We start from the raw sequence: 20632 nt of genomic DNA, 5'->3' as shown, positions 1-20632 counted from the left end.
GTGTTTTACGGCCTTCCCCGCAAAACAACTGTCATTATGGACCATTAGGCTCTTTAATTTGCTTCCCTATGCTAGACCTCAAAAAGTGCCACTTACCTTACTCTTATTGACTTTTAAGGTTCCTGCTACCTGGCATATTAGAAATGTCTGCCACCTTTTTCTGCCCACCAGGACGCATCTCCTTTGTGTCAAGACGGCCGTAAAACACTGTAGGGTTATGGAGATGCTTGAAGTACTATGGTACTGGAAATGTACTGCTTGGTTACTAGCCGCTTCATACAATATCGAACTGCGCTTATAGAGTTACAAAGTATAAGCCATGAAAATAAGGTTATTTCCTCAGCTCGCAATCCCGAAGTAGCACAAGCTTCATTAACTAGCCCCATCACACTCTTTTGGTTGAACTAATGCAGCAACTGACTGACACCTGTCACCCTTTACTGGACAACAGAAAGGTGTTCGCCACAGGGACGGCAGAGAAGTGCTTCATTGATGAATAAGGATAAAGATAGCTGTTCAATGCATGCTCTAGAGTCTAGCCTCCATGGCATTGTGGTTTAGCGCTTTAGCAGTCAGACTTTTAAAGTTAAAGTGTCGATCTGAATGATTTTCTGCTCGTCCTCGTCACTTGGTGATCCGCTGGCTTGGCTGGTCAATCAGCCCCTGAATGTGGCTTGCCATCTCGGTTGACAAGATGGCATTCGGAGTATGAATTTTGAAATTGCCTATTATTTTGGCGCGCATTGATATGAAGTGGTTTTTCGTCTAGTGACTCTGGGCAGGGCAACCGGAATACTGGTAGGGGATTTCAACACGTGCTTGAGCTTGAGCTTGGACTTGCACTGACTACACTGCGCTGTGTGCCGTTGTATGTTTGGCTTCGTCCTGTGTTTTCCCCTCTACGGCTTCTTCGGTGATTTGCCAACAGGGGGGAGAAAGGAAGGGGTACCAGGGAGACGGAGGGTAGCCTAGATACCGTAGCGAAAGCACACTGTCAATTTGTTTTGCATTTTGGAGCCCGGGGATGGGATGGCTAGAGGGAGCGCTCATGTCGTTGTACAGCACCTACTCGTAGTGTTACAAATGTAGCACTGCTTGAGGTTGCAGTACTTCATCCATCCTGTATCTCGCGCTTCGCAGCTTTTTTAAAAAGCATTTCGAATAGCATGGCTAGAATTCTTACAGTTTTGATTTGATGTCAGCGTCGCGGTCTCAGATGCCCTAGAATTCCACAAGCTGAAAATAGATTAACTTTGGCCCTTGCCGAAATGCGCATATTTTACCTCATAAAAATCAATATCAGATGCATTAAGAACTATGGGGTATCATCCACTTTTATTCGAGAAATTTTCAGGAACGCGTCAACCGGAATCTTCAGAAGTTCAGATAAAGCTTCGTATTGATTTGTAATATAGCTGTCTATTTCTATGCATAGAGAAATCAATTGTTTCATCTGATTAGGGATTACGGAGTACCTCCGTATATATGGCACTGTAAATTTATTTATTATTTATCTTTTAAATCTGTCATAGCGGTGAGAATTTATTTAGAGCCTGGCTGCAGTCGTGGGCGACTCGTGGCGTGTCTGCTGTTTTTCTCTTCCGGCCCTCCCGGCGCCGTCTTCTTCAAATATTAAATACCGGTTTGTAAAATCAGACAAGCTTTCGATAAGGACCCTGACCTTGAACTATTTGATCTCGCACGGGCACTGTGGAGCAAAAGTCACGTCAGAGTGGTGCTGCTCCGCAGGTCAGTCTAGACGTATGCCCTATGAAGAGGCTGCCGCCGTATTTTACCAGAGCTGTGTTTTATAAATTGGATTACAGTACTAAGGTATCTCTGCAATTGAATGAGAACAGTGTAAATAGCCTGGGTAGCTAGCTACCCTTGTAAATAGAGTATTATCAACCAAGAAGCATAGTCTAGTACCTTCTTTATAACTTTTCATGGTTATTAGAAGCGCGTCTGTAGGGAAAGATGTAACTCTTCATGCTATTATTATAAGTATCCGCGTTGAAACGCCAGAGTGGAAAATTGGTGACTAAGAAAATAGTTATAAAGTGCTTATTACTCTGGAGTATCTATCAGAAGGATCGGAACGCATGGACCAAGGGTTGATTTGACGTTGGACCTTCTCCTGTTCGTCGTAATCTTGGAAATCTTGCATAGCCTGTTTATGTTCCTTGCAAGCTTTACCTACTCGTCTCGTACCTTATCTATATCCTCGATTACTGACGAGTCAGCGTCGCCCCTATACGCCGACACGCTGTACAGATGTAGCTGTGGATTGATATAAACCTCCCCCTTTTCCAGTCTCTTACGGCTCCTACGGAGTAGAGTGTAAGAGCTGCCTAGAGCAAAAGGAATAACAAGTGAGGTGTCTCTCCATACAGTCGAGCTTCATGTGCAGTACGGTACTCTATTTCATACCTTCAACAAAACTTTACAAGCTTCCTCCTGTATAGGATTACTATTAAAAGACTCGCACAGCATAGCTGCAGTAGTGGAATGCAACCCGAGGTCCTTCTCCTTAATTGCCGCTGAGTGTAGAGAGCAAGTAGAAGCAAAGACAAGCAAATTATACTAGGTACTATACTCCCCATATAAATTAATACGCCATGAACAACACGACAAACAGCTGTACTGCGTGCTGATGCATGTCAAGATTTGGTCCAGTAGCTGATGACACGCAGCTCAGCAGATGGCTCTGCCGCCATCGTACAGCTGCATCTCTGCAATGCTGACTGACCCTAACTTTTGATTGTTGACCCTGTGGAGGATTCAGGGGCACTTCTTCATCACTTAGAAGTTGGCATTTCTAGATTGAGGGGGGCGTAGCATTAACAACACTATTTGTCTTGAGGTTTGACTGATATCTCTGTTATCGAGAGCTAGGAAATACCGAGATACCTTACGGAATAGTTGGCCGTTGGTCGTTACTGCCGTTGTCCCATGAAAAAGAAAGGCGTATAATTTTATATATAAGGGGTATCGAAGATAGATAGATACAGAATACTTGGTAGGGGGTTATCGTAGGCCAAGCCTGCCCACCACGAAAATTGCGTGGACGAGTCGTCAACAGCTTACGGTGCACAAGTGCTATGGGATGGGGATGGGGAGACCCTTGGAAAAAGATGAAATAATTTACGGTATTCTAGGAGATATATACAGTCAGTAAGGTAAGGTAAGGTACCGTACCATACCATACTACAGCCCAGCCCAGCAATTTCACAGGCCATCTGCAACGCGCATGCACCCCCAACGGCCATAGCCTCCTTCTCCTTCTCCTTCGCACCTTCGTCTCCTACCCACCTACTTTTTTCCACGTTCAACCTTACATGCCGGTTGCCTGCCTACCTGCCTCTGCAATTCTTCCTCAAGGCACCCCCAAATATATCAACATCGCTAGCTGGGTTTTCGATTAGAGTAGACTACTCGTATAGTATCAGACAACGGCACTCAGGAGACTGGACTGGACTGGACTGGACTGGATTGGACTGGAGCTATCACAAGCCTCTTTCCTGCTTCGAGCTCGATCGGCCAAATACTTTCTTGGAACTCTCCCTGCACCCTATCAGCCTATCAGCCAATCCGACATCCTCGTTCCACCGCCGCACACGAAAAAGGGAAAGCCAGAAAGACAGACTCCACCAATACACCCGCTGGCACGCCTCCTGCTACGACCACGTCCGCGTCCAAACCTCGCGCCCACATCCTCAGCCATCCGCCATCATACACACTCGTTTGTCAAATCAAGCTCCCAAGTCCCTTCTGTAGCTTGGGATCGGCCGGCTCTCTTGCGGCGTCACGCTCGTTATAGCACCCTTCTCAAATCTCCCGTTTGATTGCATCAGTCCTCGCGCGATAGAAACGTCTCTAGCTCCATCGCTGACGACTTTTTTTGTCGGCGTGAGGCGACCCCGTTTGCGTACCTGAAGCTCTAGTCGGCCGCTGCCTGGTGCTGTATGGTAGAGCCCGAGCACGCTCTTGCTGTGACCTGATTTTACGCCTCGGTCTTAGGCTCTTAGATTAACATGGCTCCGTCTCCACCACGGTTGCGGATTCTTTCAGGTTGGTCTATTCAATAGCCGTCCCTCCCCTCCTCCTTCTACATCTCCACTTGTCCTACTAGCACACTCGTTATTTTCTACATTTGTGTTTGTGTTTACGTTGTCACTTGTTTGGCCCTTTTTTGCGACCGGCCTCCCTCCAATCCCTAATGTCGAGATGAAGGATAATTCTCTAATCAATGTGTGCGTAGTTGGTGGTAATGCGGTATCAGCTTTCCTCTCATGGCGGCTCCAAGCCACCAATGCATGCGATGTGACACTGGTCTGGAAATCTGGATTCGATGCAGTTTACCAATACGGGATATCATTCAAGTATGTCCTAGACCTGGCCCTACCAAAACATTGATGGCAGACAACTAATTGACCTCTTTCCAGGTCGACTTCATTTGGCAACGAACGATTCAAGCCCCGGCATGGTACGGCTATCTACACTCCTCGCTACAAGAAACCCCATTGCTAACATATTTCAACAGTTGTGCGAGCCCCAGAAGAAGCGGCACATGGCAAAGAGGGTGCCTTTGATTATGTTCTCCTCTGCGTGAAAGCTCTTCCAGATGTCTACGACCTTGCGTCCGTCATCGAATCAGTCGTTACACCGCAACATACATGCATTCTCGTCAACACCACGCATACACTAGGTGTTGAGGCACAGCTGGAAGCTCGATTCCCTAGCAATGTCGTCTTGTCCCTCGTTTCCGGCGCAGAGATCACACAATTGGGGGCAAGTGAGTTCGAGCACAAGGGCTCTACTGAAATCTGGGTCGGCCCGGCAAACGTGAATCCTGATATGCCTGGAACCATCCAAAATGATATGGCAGATGCGTTGGCCATGACTCTCAGCAGTGGGCAAGTAGACTGTCACGTCTCTTCTAATATACGGCAGCAACAGTATGAGCGTATGATCGGGTAAGCACGGCGCAAATACAGAGTACCCTGGTGAACATTCGCTAATTAACCCTGGTTTAGCCCAATCGCATTTCACCCCTTGAGTGTGATATTCGAAACTCCATCACATACTGCATTACTCGAAAAGGTAGCGGTGAAGCCTTTGGTCTCCGAGATATTCGACGAACTCCTCAGTATCGCTCAAGCACAAGAATGCTCGTTTCCATCTGATTTCAAAGAAAAAGTCATGGGGGAAATGCTGCGACCCCTGGAGTCGAACAGCATTATGTACCAGGATTTTGCCGCCAAACGGCCAATGGAAGTTGAAACTTATCTTGGGTCACCTATCAAGCTTGCACAGAGTGTTGGTGTACGGGTCCCACGCATTGAGACTCTATACGCCATCCTCCATAATTTGAACATCGTTAACCAACAGAGGAAAGATGTCGTGGTGGCTTCTCCAACAGTAGGAAATCCACCTCCTCAAAGATTATCTTCTATGCCACCGCCGCCTAGGCCTATGATGAACGGAGTCAATGGCAATGGAGCGCCTAGGGGGAGAGGCAGAGCACCATCAATGGGAGGTCCTCCACCAGGGATGCGTAGAGGACCCCCGCCAATGAATGGCGGTCCACCTAATGGTTATGGAAGACCGGTGACGGGCAACGGATATCCCGCACCCAGAAATCAGTCAAGAAGAGGTTCTCTGGACGGCGACCTCGAAGAATTCAGTCACTTAGTTCTGTATGATGATATTCCAGAGTCCGGAGAATCCAATTATGGGGGTGATGGTACCGACATGGGGATGCGAGAAAGAGAATTGATGTTGAAGCAACGAGAGCTTGCGTTGAGGGAGCAGGAGATGCGGATGAGGAACCGCGGTGGCCCTGGGCCACGCAGAGGCCCACCCACACCTTCTATACGCAATGGGGGTTTTGATGATGATGATGAGGACGACTACTTTGACCCCGCAGATGGACCTCCAGTTCCAGTGATTGATCCCGATAATTTCGATATGATGAGCGTAACGTCTCGAAGGAACCGCAAGGCTCCAATCCAAAACGCAAGCCAATTTCGCAAGAACCCGGAATTTGGTGAAGGTCCCCCACGACGAGGAGGCAATGGCTTTATGCGCCCTGGGGGTCCAAGAAACCGCTCCAGCGCCAGATTAACAAGCCAATTACCAGGTTTGCATGACAACTTGATGGATGATCCTCTAATGGGTTACTCGTCAAATCGATATGGCATTGTGGACCGACAACAAATGGGAATTGAATCGAGGACTAACTCATTAACTACTGCACGTCTGGATGAACTACAATATAATGGTGGGCCACCGAATGGTCAGCCTGGACCATATCCACGTAGAGCCAGTCAGTCACCTGGCAACCCGTACAGCCCTCAGATGAGCAGAGGGGGAAGACCATCGCCACCTAATGGATATGGACCTTCTATGAATGGTCGACCTTCACCTCCGGGTGGAGTACGGCAACCCGTGCCGCGCCATCCGCCAGGTCAAGGAAATTCAGTTGCGCCGCAACAAGTTGAGCAATATGCTGGGGTGAGCGCCCTCCATCCACCCAAAGGTCCTGTGAACGTTCGAAGTCTGACGGGTAGTGCGAGCGCTAGCGCGGGGAGTGGTGATAGCGCAAATATAGATTCCGAGCCTTCCGCTCACAGCAGCCAGAGCAGTCTGGGGCCACGACCTCCAATGGGCGTACGGTAATTCGAAAAGGAGTTTTTAAGGAGTCAATAGTCGTCATATTCGAAGCGGCATCATATTATGCTTGGGGTTGCTTGCGGATATCAAGCCTCCAGCTCATACCTAATACTGTCCGTAACGGAAGGTCCTCTTATTGATCACGGCCTAAACGTCTTTCAACTTGCATATACACTTCGACTTTTTACTTCACTTTAATGGACTTTAATTTGGGGCTGGAGAAACGAGATGGCCAGCATCCACGAAAGTGGGAAATAATGATGAGTACCGGGAATTAGACTTTGAAGGAAACACATAATTTGTGTGGTTTTCATCTCGCGGACGACGAAGTACATACGCACGGTGCGGCAACAACGCGCCCGTTTTTATTTTTCTCCTTCCGGTAATATTGCATTTGGGGTTGGCGTTCTCGATGTCCTGCATATAATTCTACTTGTTCCCCTAGAAGTGCATCTGACGGCGGTGCTCTTTATAGAGCCCGGCGGTGGTGGTGGGTGATATGGCTGGCTAGAATGGGTCTTCAGTATACGAAAGATGGAGGCCTTGGATTTGCCATCTCGGAGAGGAGACAGTTCGGGCTCTGTGTATCAATCAATCAAAACGGGGAATGAGAAGCAGTACCATGAGCGTAGGGAGTGGTGGAATGATATATTCGGATGATGACTTGGTGGTGACTTTCGTTTGGTAGGTTAGAAGGTTGTACAGAGGGCAGGGGCGCGCGAACGAGTCCTGTGCAGATGGGAACGCAGTCATTTTCAGCAACAATACGACTGTTCCAAGCCTTCTTATATCAAAAATGTGTTTTGCCTTTTCGTGACCTGGAAGATATCTTGTCTTCTCCTGTTTAGAACACCTGGTACTGCCTTTTTGGACTGCAGTTGGGCTCCCAAGCGGCCCATCTGTATTGCAAGTAAGTCTGTTCCTAGGTAGGCTTCACTCGACGCATGCTAACCAAGCCGCAGTAAGCTTTCTTCCACACAAGATATCCGCCTCGGGCGTATTGAATTCCTTGTGAACTGTTGCAAAAGAGTCTTAATTGTTCTACACGTAATTGTCTCTATTCCTTCTCGTGGATCGACCTGGTATAAGCTGTCTTTATCTTATTTTTCAGCTCCTCAAAATCAACAGGTCGAACTTTTAGGCTAATTAGTCAAAATTGATACTATTTAGGCTTGTTTAGCGTGTTTTTCTTTTTCTACTTTATTACTCTTTTCGCTAATCCATTCTACACTCTATTCATCCTGCTTGACATTCCTTACACATTGGTCAAATAGCTGGTTTACTTACGATGTCCTACGAGTTAATCAATAAACCCGTTCATTAACCAATTCGGCGATTTAGTTGGCCAATGACAGAATTGGTAAGTAAATCGGAACAGATCAAATATTCAGTCGGCACAAAAATACTTAGGTATCAACTAGGGTCTGAGCCATTATATTGTTCATTTTAGCCTTCGAGAAGTAAATGTCGAGATCTCGAGAGCTTGTTATGAGATATTTACTTGTTTGTCACTCCGAATAATGCCTCCGCACTAATATCTGGAAATTCTGCAGGCATATCCACAGGCGTACGAGGAAGCTATCGAAGCATATGAGCGGAGTAATATCACAATCAAGCCAAAAAACTTTGCAGCTTTCAAGAAGATGCGAATGAAGGAGATCATAAGGACTAAGCATATGAAGGTTAAATGGATAGATCCGGACCGCGATCCGTGTCCTGGCAATCGCGATGCCATTTACGTGCCAGATTTCGGCGGGTGTTCGGCTACGCTGCTCAACTTTTTGGAAAGTATCATCGCTGATTGTACGTTAAATCCCGTCGCGTTCGAGCTGGATCCTTGTGTCAAGATGAAGGACTTGGGAGGGCTGGTATGGCTGGAAATGCTTCCGGATGTTCGAAGAGATTCGGGATAAAGCTTCTTGCAATCCAACCGAGCCGTGTGACTATGGCGTATATGGCAGACAGTCGAAGGAGGCTGATCAAGTGGATCAATCAGGGCTTGGGCGTCACCGGAAGACTCGAGAGGGTTGGGTTTGCAGGGTGTCCGGAAATTTGGTTTTGGGAAGAAAATAACGGTGCTCTTGTGGAACGGTGTTAATTCCATTCAATTTTCCCCCTTGGAGGTCAATACCTTACAAGCCAAATAGTGTCCAGACGTCAGGGTAATTCGACTCGAAAGTGAAAGAAGAAAGGAGCCATGATGTTCATAGCACTTCAACCACCAGACCACTCTCCCCGTATGTCTATATTCCATGGTAGACAATTCATGCCAATAATAAGCAGCTACTATATAACTTGTGACCTCGATTATTAGCTGGACGTGGTAGGAAAATTGGAGTCGATTTAGCCTTGGGGTTAATCCGGCTTAGGCGACTAGTTTTGGGAGCATGAGAATAGAGATCTTTTGCATATGAAAATTGGTGGAGATTTTTCATCCGTAGCCTAAATGCTATCAAGCACTAGCAGAATTACTGACAATGGCTTGAGATGGGATGGCTATAGACACTAATCATAAAATAAGCATATCTTGCCCCAAGTATCATACATAGGATTCAAGAAAAATTACAAGTTTAACCTCGTTTCGACAAAGCTCGGAATCTAAGAGCAGGGGCTCTTAGGTAACAATTCAAATATCCAGCAATAGACGCTGTCCAATCACTTGGTTCTGGAGAGCCATCAAGGGTTGATTTTAGTTATTTAAGATCTGATACCTTCAACCATCCTCGTCTTCAACCTCCTCCATCATAACTTCTCGCGATTGTGGCGGCAACGACCGTCCTTCGCTGGCTCTCTCAATTTCAGCACTCCCATTTCTTCCCCCTAAGCCTCGAGCTTTCATATATCCCGCCTTTTCCAGCCTGTCAGCTTCCTCCGGCTCGACCAAGCCACCAACCCCCTTAGACTTATCCAATTTCGCCCTCACAGCAGCTGGAACAAAGCTCACAGCCTCCTTCCTCAAATCCCTCACTATAGGCTTAGCTTCATAGGTAGTCTTTGCCTCCATCACAGGCGTGTTCACAATACTCGTCCGTTCTCTATTTGGAACTCGCGCATTGTCGCCCAATGGCGTATTATTGGCATTCGTGCCCCTTGCCCTCGCTCCCTCATCATTATTGTTATGACCCATCTTTTCCCTCCGCTTCCGATACCACTTATCCAACACCTCCTTCGGAATCGGTGGGGGCGTATCCCTCGGCATAGGAATAGCCTTCACATCTTCAGGCACTTCCTCTTCACTACTCTCCCCCTCATCCCTCCTCCGCTTTCCCAGCACACCACCACCTCTACCGCCAAACCCTCCTCGCCCTTCCCTATCACCTCTGGGACCAGAGCTAAACTTCGGCGCCGCATCACCCAAGGTCTCGCGCGCTCGCTTCACAGCTTTGATGTCTTTCTCCAGGCCTTCCAGTACACTCTTTTCGTGCGAGGTGAGTTTTCCCCCACTGGTCTCGATGGCGTGGAGTTCATCGAGTTGTTTTTGAAGGCGATCGGGGTTGCGCCGGGCAAGCTTCTCGTTGCGTCGGCCTTGGGCTTCTGTTTTGCCTGTAGGGAGTATTTGTTACTAGCTGCAGGGACGGAAGAGGAGGGTAGCGTACCTTTTTTTATTGCTTTTGCCTTGTCGGCTTTACGCTGAGCTTGCGCAGGATTGACGCTTTTTTCTTTAGGCATGACTGAGTATGTAAAAAGAGAAGGAGGTTGTATTTGTGGTCAAGATGAAGAGGTGGGTGGTTGTGGTTTAGAAATTCTGCCGCTATTTTGCAGGGATCTGGTTCACCGCCCAGCGCAGCTCTTCACTCCTCCAGCCCCACCATTCGATTGGCACCCAAAATGCAACTTCTTGTCAACAGCAAAACAAGGAGTAGAGGCCTAATGCAGCAGCGTTGGTTTGAATATCCGGTTCCAAAACCAGATTTTGTCAACTCAAAGCTATCAATGCTACTACTAATACTGGAGCTTTCCTAAACCGTAAAATTCTACTTTCTAAATTGTTGCTAGGCATAGGCTATTGGCACAAAATAATGAGTTCGGCCCAAAACATATACTAAAAGCCTGAAATACTTCGATTTAGTAGTATTTGTGCTTGGTCTTCGGGCTCATAGCACCATGTCTTGATCTTACGGTAGATCTTCCCTAGTCATGGAGACATCTGGCGTGACGTTGATTTCAAGCTGGACTTCAAGAGCGGATAATGCGTGGAAAGTGCAGTCAAACACTATGGTAGGAACTTATGATATAGGCATGTACTAGAGGAAATTAACCAATCAATTGGCCAATACTGTTTTAATAGCTGTCTTATGTAGATATTATAATAATATGTATCCATTATCAACATACCGGAAGAGGTGAGATTGTTCAGGGGGAAATAGCCGAGCGAGCTCCTTGTCCTAGCATCCAAATGGAAGTGCAAAATCACAGTTGGAAGATGATAACAGGTGTTCTTATAGCCCGGATAAATGCCAACTAATAAGACGCAACAATCGTATGAGGTGGATGAAACCACACTGCCTGCAACGCTAGCAAACATTACTAGACGCCAGAATCTGTTCGCTCGAAATCCACGAGGGAATTAGAAAACTATCTAAGAACCCACACTGCTTCATCATGGAGATGGTTCATCAGGGAACAAAGCAGTTGCAGATATGATGGTAGTTGTTAATGTTGGAGCTGCGCAGGTACAATGACGAATTGGAAAGATACGGCACGTGGTAAATTCTCAAATGGGCCTCGGAAGATGCTCCGAGTCTTATCTCGAGTAGTAGTGGGCCTGCATGCTCCTGCAGATTAAGGTTGTAGTCTTTCCATGTCATTTCGGATAACGTTATTTCGCCTTTCGCCTTTTTGAAAAGTTGGTGAACACGTACCCTGCTTTCCAGATATGGAACAATTATTGCGCATAGCTAATTGGGATCACAGATAACAGGAGGCGAGAAGGTTCAGAAGATATGATCAATTGAGGCTCAGTTAGACTGACGGGTATATCGGGGTATCAGGTCATCATAACTAGCCATCAAACAGATCCAGGGTATTAGCAGAAACATAGGCCACCATTCAACATACTACTCCATTCCGATGCCATTAACTCTTCCCCACATCGACTTCCCCCATAAAAACAGATCAGTCCGTACTCTCAAAGTCCATAAACTCTGAATTGGAGTTATTTATGCAGCTGCCACGGGAGCAGGAGTTGCGGCTGGAGCTTCTTCCTTCTTTTCGACGGCAGGCTCAGGCGCAGCAGGGGTTGGGGCTACAAATAGTTAGCAAAGGCTCTTTGTTATTTGCAAGCTTAGTTTGCTGCAATCTATGTTTTCTCATCACAACTGCGCAACACATTATAGCAACAGAACTAACTCAAGTCGAGTCCTGAGCGGGGCATAATTTGGTAGGTGAAGAGGGAAAAGGTAGTAGCATACCTGGAGTCTCAGCGGCTGGAGCTTCGGTATTTGGGGCTTCAACAGCCGCTTCAACAACTGGTTCAGTTGCGGCAACAGGCTCGGCGGGCTTGGCTTCGGCCGCAGCTAGAGAGGATAATCGTTAGCCCACGGTAAGATAAGCACGGAGTCACACGACCACTCCGAATGTTCCGAATGTTCCGACTTACCAGCTGGAGCCGGCTCTGTTGAAGCAGGAGCTGGGGCAGGAGTCTCTGTAGCTGTAGCGGCAGGAGTCTCTGCGGGCGTTGGCTTGGCTTCCTCAGGCTTCTTTTCCGTGGTCTTCTTGTCCTTCTTCTTGAACAAACTCTTTAGTTTGTTCTTCAGATTTTCGAGAGCCTTTGGTGCTGTCAATGAAACAAAACGTTAGCAATATTACTTGAACGTCTGCGAACACATGGACGGCATATCGAGGAAGTGTTGTGCAACAAGACTTCCGGGAGACATGTGCCCAGTAGTGTTCCGAGGCGCGTTGGACCGGCCGTCCGATAAGAGCACTACTGGAGGAGAAGGCGATTTGGGTTGACTTACGGACGCCGGGCATGATTGCGATTTAAAGTATTGGGTTGTAAAAGGCTGGTTAGACTTTACTGATATGGGCTGAAGCAAAGTGCAGTTGTTGTGTTGTGAGAAGTGGAGGAACGGGGAATGGGGAAAGTCGATCAGGGAGATGAAGCATAGTTGGACGAAAATACTAGGCCCCGTGGGGTTAGCGTAATACAGGGTCAATGATAAAGGCCAATTGGAAATAATTCCGAGAAAGAAACATAAATGAAACCCTTTAAATAAACTCAGCTTATACTTCGTATGTTCCTAATCACTTGTGAATCTAGGGGATCCATGAATCTAGCTAGTCTACTGGTGATTCTAAGCTAGGATTCACGAGTGAACTGGATTCATACATAACCTAGTTCATTTATAAATCGCGGTGATTTACCTATGGATCCCTCTAGATTCACGAATGAACCGGAACAAATATTAAATCAGCCATTTCTGGAAATCCGTATTGATTTATCTAGAAATCTGATTGCTTTTAGCGAACCGATATGCCATTAGTCTCTTGAATTTACAATCCACATACCGGTGCAGAATCGAGGAACCTTTCAAAATATTATGCGACAAAATAGTCATAAAGAGTTTGCTATATAACCTGTACTATTTGTATCCATAACCAAAGGTTTCTATGGTTTTTTTTTTTTAAAGCATCGCTCAAGTGGACCGCTAATGCATCTTGACGGCACCTAACTAACCCAACCCCACCCACACGCCAGTACCCGCTCCGGGAACGCCGCCGCAATGCTAGCAAGTACATATATCATTATTCTACAAATCCTAATCACCTAAGGCTCTGTGGAAGCTATCTTTGGTTCTACCAAGGCACCTTTGTCGGCCCATCTAGTGCTGCTGGTGGGGGCGGCATTCCACCAGTTCTTTCACCTCTCACGGGTAACTGCCCGGAACCACTGGTTGCCCATGGCGCTCTGGTTGGAGGAAGTCCAGTCTGGGATGGCGCTTGTTGTTTTTGTGCCCAAGGAGCTGGCGTCGGGCCTTCTCCACCTCTTTTTGAATCTGCCCACGGCGCTCTCGTTGTTTGTGATGGTCGCGACGTTGTAGCATTCATTGAAGGCGGATGATTTGTTGGCTGGCTTGCGGTATGCACGGAAGCAGAGACTGCCGGGGCATTGGGATCTTGTTCCCAGCTGAATAGATATCCAAAAGGGAAGTGCTGAACCACTGGGAATTTTGATAGGACTTCTGCATTGTACATCTTGATCATGCCCTAATACAATTAGAACATCGTTAATTTTAAACATTTGAAGACTTACCTTGTTTATTTTGCCCCAACCTGACCGCACACCAGAGATATCAAAAAGAATAGGACTATGCTCCCAGAATGGGCCAGTCTTGACGTCGTTGATGAAACCGACAGCTGAAAAATACATGTTGTGCTGCCTCTCTCGGTCAACAACGTTCTTCTTGGCGATATCTCCTGGGTTTGGAGCGCTCGGCAAAGCGCCTTCAACCGGCATTGCATCGCCCTCACTGATGGCAGGACAGTACTGTGCTGAGCCTAAGATGTATGGCAAGAAAGAATGATCATCAAGGCCCCAGACCCCGTGAGATCCGGCAGGTTCAAGGGTATATGTAAGAATTAGACGCCGAACAACTCGCAAGTAACTGGATTCAACATTAGATCTATAGTTTCACATATGGGTCTAGTAATACATACGGCTCAATAACACCCAGCACCAGACTTCTTTCGAATTCCCCATCTTGTGACTTTTCAGTTGAGAAGCCGCCAAGCTTCCAAATGCAACCTAAAAATGCAAGGAAACTGAGTTCATGTCCTGTACCATAGTCAAGCCTTTGTGCACTACCAAACCCGCCTAGCAGATAAGGAGTAAGCTCTTCCAGAACGGATGTTCCATCTGGGGTGGCACTAACGTCCAGCACAGCTCGTGGAAGATGTGCCTCGAGCAGTTCTTGCACTCGCGATTCAAGAATTTCATACCATTTTCTGAAGCTGACATTGCCAAACCTTCTTGGACCCGTGTCTGGAGGGGCTTCCTCAATGATGGAATCTATTTTCTGCAGAAGTTCTCGAAGCTGTTGGACAGGCTCAGACAGAACATCTATTTCATCAAGCTGCCAGGTTCGAGTGCCGCCTGGATCAGAAGATTTTCTCGGGCACATAGCAATATTCAGCTGCATTATGAAAACGCCGATATCACTGTATGCCCGTGATGTAAGGAAGGCAGGCACATCGTGACCCTCGTTGATTTTCTTTGCCGGCTTCAAGAATGTATGTGGTTGTGATGTATCTAAGAGGGACAAGCTTGTAGAAGCAGCTTGAACCTGGAGAAGATGATTCCGCACTCGAGACTCCATGGTAGATATGGTGGAAACGGAATGTGATGTTGAAGACATCGGTACCGTATCAAGCTTTTTGGATGCGGCGTCGGGTCGCTTGATCCCTGTCGCGCCTGGGCTGAGTGTTTTGTGGGGTTTGTTGTTTTGGGTGGGGCGGGGATTCTCAGACAACTTGAATCACAACACAAAACTCCCAATCTGCCGTAATCTGGACAGGAAACCAACTGCGACTGCAAGCACGAGCGAGACGTCTCTTGTCGAGACGCCCCTTGCTCACATGGAATTGATCTAGAGGAGGGGCTACAGACAATCTCCAAATCGCTCGTTATAACGCCACCATGACACTCTTGCCTGCCAAAGCTCAGTCAGAGGAAGAAGACGGTGGTAGTTATTACAGTATCTGCTGTTGTTGTTCATATGAGCTAACGTTTGTCCACAGAGAATGATGGGGATGAAGAGACCGCAGGGATGTTAAATACAGCAACAAGGAAGGCCAAAGCTGCAGCAGAGCAGCTTGGGCGGTGGGTGGGTGTTTCTCGTACAGCACCCGTAAGGGCAGCACCCGTCTCGAGCATCGAGAACGTCGAGGACGAGGACGATGAGGATGCCAGCAACAACGGGGATGATCCACCAAGGCTTGGAGAATCCATGACCCTAGATGACCAAGAAGATAGAGCTGTGAGCTATCCTACTGTTTCTGCATCCATAGAGGAAGCAGCCACTTCATTCCCTCGAGCGTCTACACCGAGCCCTCTTTCCCGCGTCACATTTGGCCCCAACAATCCTGCGAAACGTAAACGCGTTTCCTCAAAGCCTGACGTCTACGAAGTGCCCTCAACGGACGATGAGGCTGAAGTGACAGTGAAAGGTCCGATCAAGAAATTGGCTAAACGATCTCATCCCAATTCAAAGGCTAAAGAGCCCATAGTAGCGTTCAAAAAGAGCAACGATCAGTGTCTGCCAACATCCAGTCGTCAAACACGAGCTGCAAAGGCTAAAGAGGAGATAGCACTAGCTATACAACCACCAGAAAATGCCACGTTGAACGAAGACACAGGTTCTAAAGTCAAACGTGGACGTGGACGACCTCGGAAAGAACGGCCTCTCACACGGGACAATGAAGAAGAACCAGCAGCAGCTGTAGCAGAAGTCAGCGCTCATCAATTTTCTGCAAACATTATAGCGGGCGAGGTGGGAAGCATTTCGGGTATTCTTCTAGACCCGAGCCCGGTCAAGGTATCTGCACCTCCTGCGACTACAGACACCCCTGCAAGCGACGACGACGAACTGCCAGACGTGGCCAATATTGGGCAGGTACAACATACGGTTCAGAAACCCTCGGAAGCTGTCGAAGAAGAAATCAATACGCCGAGAGCTCCTCGGAGTGAGAACGTTTTTCTGGATTTCGAGTTGCTGAATCGAATACTCGAAACGGCAAAGCACGTTGGGCATAGATTTCAAAAAAATACCCAAGATTGGGAACCGGTGAGGACAGGGGTGAAGCTAAAAACAGGTCCTGGGAAGGAGATTGATCAAGCCCTTCAACACCTGATTACGCACTACAAGAAGCTAAAAGGTTATATAACTACGAAGAGCCTCGATGACATACAGAGGACGAACGTCAAGATCACGAGCCTGGTGCATTCAATTAAGGAGAAAAAAAGTCGAATTCTAAGCAAAAGTCTTGGAAATCCTGCTTTAGGTATCGAGTATCTCGACGCCGATTCGACGCAACCACTCCTCATTGACCTTTACTTCAACATACTACCTAAGCTGCTGAAGTGTATCAAACTTGCAGCACTGGTTTATGATGAGAATGGCAATATCAACACGCCTCATCTCAACGAAATTGCAGATCTTATTGAAGTGCATTATCGTTTGGCAACGGCTGCGATCGGCCAACCTGTAAGTAACCAGCCAAGACAAAGTCAACTCTCTCTAGAGACGAAAAGTGCCAGCTTTCAAATCAAACGACCTACTCAAGTGACTCTTTCTTTAATGAGAGATCTACGTCAGAAAATCAGGGGCGAATTAAACTCCCGTGCAGCGGATGAGAAGGCTGTGGAATCCCTCAAGCTGGCTGAAGAACACGAGAAAAAACTACAAAGGCAGGAGCAGATTGACAATCAGGAGAGACGCCGGCGGCGGAAAGAAATCTACAGAAAGCAACGTGAAGATATTGCCAGGCAGCAGGAGGATCCAATTTGGGGCCCAATCCTTATGGAACAAATGGCCCGCGACCAAGACGCTCAAGAAGCAAAACAAGCGCTCGAGAAGCTTAAGAACCCTAGAGTGAAAAAAACCAGGGTCACCGAGCCTCGGCTGCGGGACGAAGAGAATACGCAAGACGCTTCCTTCGAGGATGATCAATGCGAGCAGCGAGTTTCTGATTTTCCTAGCCACAACCTTTTACAAAAAGACTCACCCCCATGGTCTGACGAGATGATGACTACCTTTCTCAACTACCTGAGAACTCATGACGGTATAGTCCTATTTATCTAAGTTCGTGGACAGGGAATTCTAACATTTCATAGAAGATGGCAGGTATGAGCGGCTCGCCGAACTTTTCCAGTGCAGCATGGAGGAGATCTTTTCGTACGCCAAAGATTTCCAGGAGGCTATGGATCATGAACATGAGAAGGGGCAGCTTGATGGGATAGATGATGAGTGGACCTTCACTGTCTGGCTTGAGCGTTACGCGGGTTGAAATCGCAGGTGGAAGGCGAATGAGCTTACTGGTGGGAGCTCTGGCACTATGATTGGAGTTTGGCTTTGGCGTTTATGCTTTACATCTTTTACGATACCCCAAGTCCGGAAAAGGCGTTTTCGAAATCATGTCTTCATGCTATAGCATTGGCAGCACTACATCTAGAACTAGAATCGATGGATGCATGCTAATACTAAAGACACTATCTCATATTTTCTGTCGTGCTCTCCATTCCATTGCCACATCCTCGTACTTACAGAACTCAACTTCGTCTCCTCTCTCCTTCAACCATGCTATCATCTGATCAATCATGCCGATGATATGAGCCATACCCGAAGTATCGGGATGCAACACGAGGGGGAATATGAAACCCCCCTTTCCAGCTGCACGTTCTTCGTCGTCGAATTCGTTGTATAGAAAGTTGAAGCGCGATTTCCACATTTCCATTATACTACCTGCGCTAACATAGCCGTGCGAGTTAGGCGCAGCGGGGAGAAATTGCATTGGTGTCACTAGGGGCTGTCAGCACGAATTTCGGGAGGGGGCAAGGGAGAAGTACTATCTTCCATATACCAGTTACAAGGCAGCTCGACGAGTGTCTTATCTTTTGGTGGTGCAGGAGCAGGAAGTGGTCTCATCCACGTGGAGGCCGATAATTGAGGCGAAAAGTCTATGCTAGGTATTGGTGGTGCTTGGGGAAGGAAATATGGCTCCGAGTCATGGTGAGTCAAAGAAGTGTCTGTCTTCCAGTCAGCGGTCGTTCGCTTGAATCTCCTCGTCTCTAGAAAAGATGATTTACCGTACAGAAATCCGTGTTCCTCTAGCACTTCTATAGTATGCTCTCGAATCTGATACAAGGGAGCTCTCCACCCCCTAGGCTTCTTCCCCGTTAACGCAGTCGCCAACTCAACACACTTCTGAATCACTTCCTTCTCCTGCTGCTCAGTCATTTGTGCACCGCCTTCATGGGCATATCCATGGCACCCAATTTCAGCACCGCTCTCCAGAACCATTTTCGTCTGTGCAGGAAAAGTTTCCATCGAGTGGCCGGGTATGAACCATGTTACTGCTGAAGATATTCCATGTTTCTTAAACAGCTTCAAAAGTCGCGGAACGCCAACCTGCCCGGCGAAGAACCCGGATGAGTAATCTGCCATGTTATTGCTTGTAGAAGCCCCGGTACCAAGAAATCCAGAGACAGCATCAAAGTCGACGCTTAGGAGAATCTTGATCCTGCGTTTCGGTGGCGCCGAAATTGTCAATTGTCTCAAGGATGCTGGGACAATTAATTGAGCTTTGTCAGTTGCTGTTTCTTTCGATCCTACCCCGACTTCCTCTTGTTTCCAAACAAGCCTTCCCTCCATTCCCCCATCGACACTCAAACACTCACCCGAGATATGTCCCGCGGCTCGGTGGCTCGCTAAGAAAGCCATAGCCTTCGCAACATCCTCCGGTTTAGCAATCTTTCTCAAAGGAACTGTAGCTTGAGCTTCCGCCCACATCTCCTTCGGATCATCCAGCCTTCCCTCGATCAGTGGCGTATCCACCCACCCAGGAGCAACAGCGTTAATCCTCGCTCTACTGTTCAGCCTCACAATCTCATTCTTCACTGTCCGAACAAGGGCATATTGCAGACCTGCTTTTCCTGACGCATATTCAGCATGTCCTGCTTGGCCGAATTTCCCGCATTCTGAGCCCGTAACGACGATGGAGAGATTTTGTAGTTCTTTTCCGGAAGCGGATTGGGCCTCTTCGGCACTGAGGAGGAAGTGCTTGATTGTTAGGAAGGTGCCGCGAATGTTGGTGGCGTAGGTTTTCTCCCACAGATCTAAGGGGAGGTGCCAGATTGGGTAGGAGTTTGATTCGTCGGTTATGCCGGCGTTGGCTATGAGTATGTTGATGGGGCCGTGATGGGCTTTGGCTTGTTGAATGCTAGAGCTGATAGAGTCTTCAGAAGAGATATCTCCTGTGATTGTGAGGAGGTTTGCGGTTGGAGTGAAATTGGTTATTGGACGGAGATCATGGGCTGTTACTTTGCACCCTTGGTCTGAAACAAATTAGAACTGAAGTCATGCTCCTTGGTATGACTAATGTTGACTATGGGGATATGACATAAATGGGAGCAATTCGCTCTCGCTCCTGACATTTTAACTCCTACAGTGTTTTACGGCCGTCTCCATAAAAAGAAAGAAACCTTTGCGATGAATACAAAAAGCGGCACCAATTTGTAATGTGCCTCTTGGCGTGGAACATTAAAAGGCAATGTTATTAGGTGCCGCGTTTTTCTATCCAGCATAAGGAGCATAGGGCTTCTTGTGGAGACGGCCGTAAGACACTATAGGATTTAAGACTTCGTTCACTGAACTTCCAGTGGTTTTGGGACGACCTTAACTTTGGAGGAACTCGTATTCGAACAACATATCCTCTTCCAATTGATTTGCACCAAACGAGACCACCTTCCGCCAAATATATGCCCCAGTAAAAGACATACCAAGAAATTCCTTCACAACCTGACTACCAATTCCCCCAGCAGCGCCGGTACAGAAGACGTGGAGCCCCTCAAGACCCAGGAATGACATTATTGCAAGCAAAACCTGGAGGGAAAGCTGCAGAAATGAAAGCGGACAAGGTTCGGATTATGAGACCCTTTTATTACGAAGTGTTTATACAAAACTCCCACCCTTATCTTTCGTGGCCCTATCAATAATCTGCTCGCCCTCTATTGAACCGGGGGGGAAATATCCCCTGTCTTAATTACTACCGATACTTCTTTCCCCGTAGAATTCCTCCCTCCGGGGTTTTAGCGCGGACTCTCACTTCCCCTTTTTAATAAGACTTCAACGTATATCGAGGTACTAATTTGGGCATTCTAGCGAGTAAGAGCTTCATGCTACTAACAGCACACTTCACGGGTTTTCGATTCACAATAAAGAGAAATATTCGCAAATAT

General features: G+C 47.4%; 4 protein-coding genes across 4 annotated transcripts; 1 reads left to right on the top strand and 3 right to left on the bottom strand.

Annotated features, from left to right (window-relative positions):
* Nucleotides 1-4034: 4034 nt before the first annotated feature.
* On the top strand, nt 4035-6681 carry mug72 (Meiotically up-regulated protein; the record flags this gene model as incomplete). The annotated part of the gene is made up of 5 exons (XM_031145174.1): nt 4035-4071; nt 4133-4382; nt 4446-4486; nt 4544-4976; nt 5037-6681. The coding sequence occupies 5 exons, from the start codon at nt 4035-4037 to the stop codon at nt 6679-6681; spliced, it is 2406 nt and encodes an 801-aa protein (XP_031009787.1).
* Nucleotides 6682-9388: 2707 nt separating this feature from the next.
* On the bottom strand, nt 9389-10344 carry saf1 (the record flags this gene model as incomplete). The annotated part of the gene is made up of 2 exons (XM_031145173.1): nt 9389-10218; nt 10272-10344. The coding sequence occupies 2 exons, from the start codon at nt 10342-10344 to the stop codon at nt 9389-9391; spliced, it is 903 nt and encodes a 300-aa protein (XP_031009732.1).
* Nucleotides 10345-13473: 3129 nt separating this feature from the next.
* Nucleotides 13474-14993, bottom strand: RRD1 (Serine/threonine-protein phosphatase 2A activator; the record flags this gene model as incomplete). Its single annotated transcript, XM_031145172.1, has 3 exons — nt 13474-13884; nt 13931-14282; nt 14335-14993. The coding sequence occupies 3 exons, from the start codon at nt 14991-14993 to the stop codon at nt 13474-13476; spliced, it is 1422 nt and encodes a 473-aa protein (XP_031009731.1).
* A 2896-nt stretch (nt 14994-17889) lies between these two features.
* Nucleotides 17890-20261, bottom strand: pgdA_0 (Peptidoglycan deacetylase; the record flags this gene model as incomplete). Its single annotated transcript, XM_031145171.1, has 3 exons — nt 17890-18194; nt 18242-19729; nt 20174-20261. 3 exons carry the CDS (start codon nt 20259-20261, stop codon nt 17890-17892), a joined length of 1881 nt encoding a protein of 626 aa, XP_031009736.1.
* Between the last annotated feature and the right edge of the window lie 371 nt (nt 20262-20632).

This window comes from Lachnellula hyalina (genome assembly GCF_007821495.1).
Source record: "Lachnellula hyalina strain CBS 185.66 chromosome Unknown contig00002, whole genome shotgun sequence".
NCBI classification, from domain to species: Eukaryota; Fungi; Ascomycota; class Leotiomycetes; order Helotiales; family Lachnaceae; genus Lachnellula; species Lachnellula hyalina.
The sequence above is the reverse complement of the archived record's forward strand: the minus strand, read 5'-3'. Positions and strand labels throughout refer to the sequence as shown.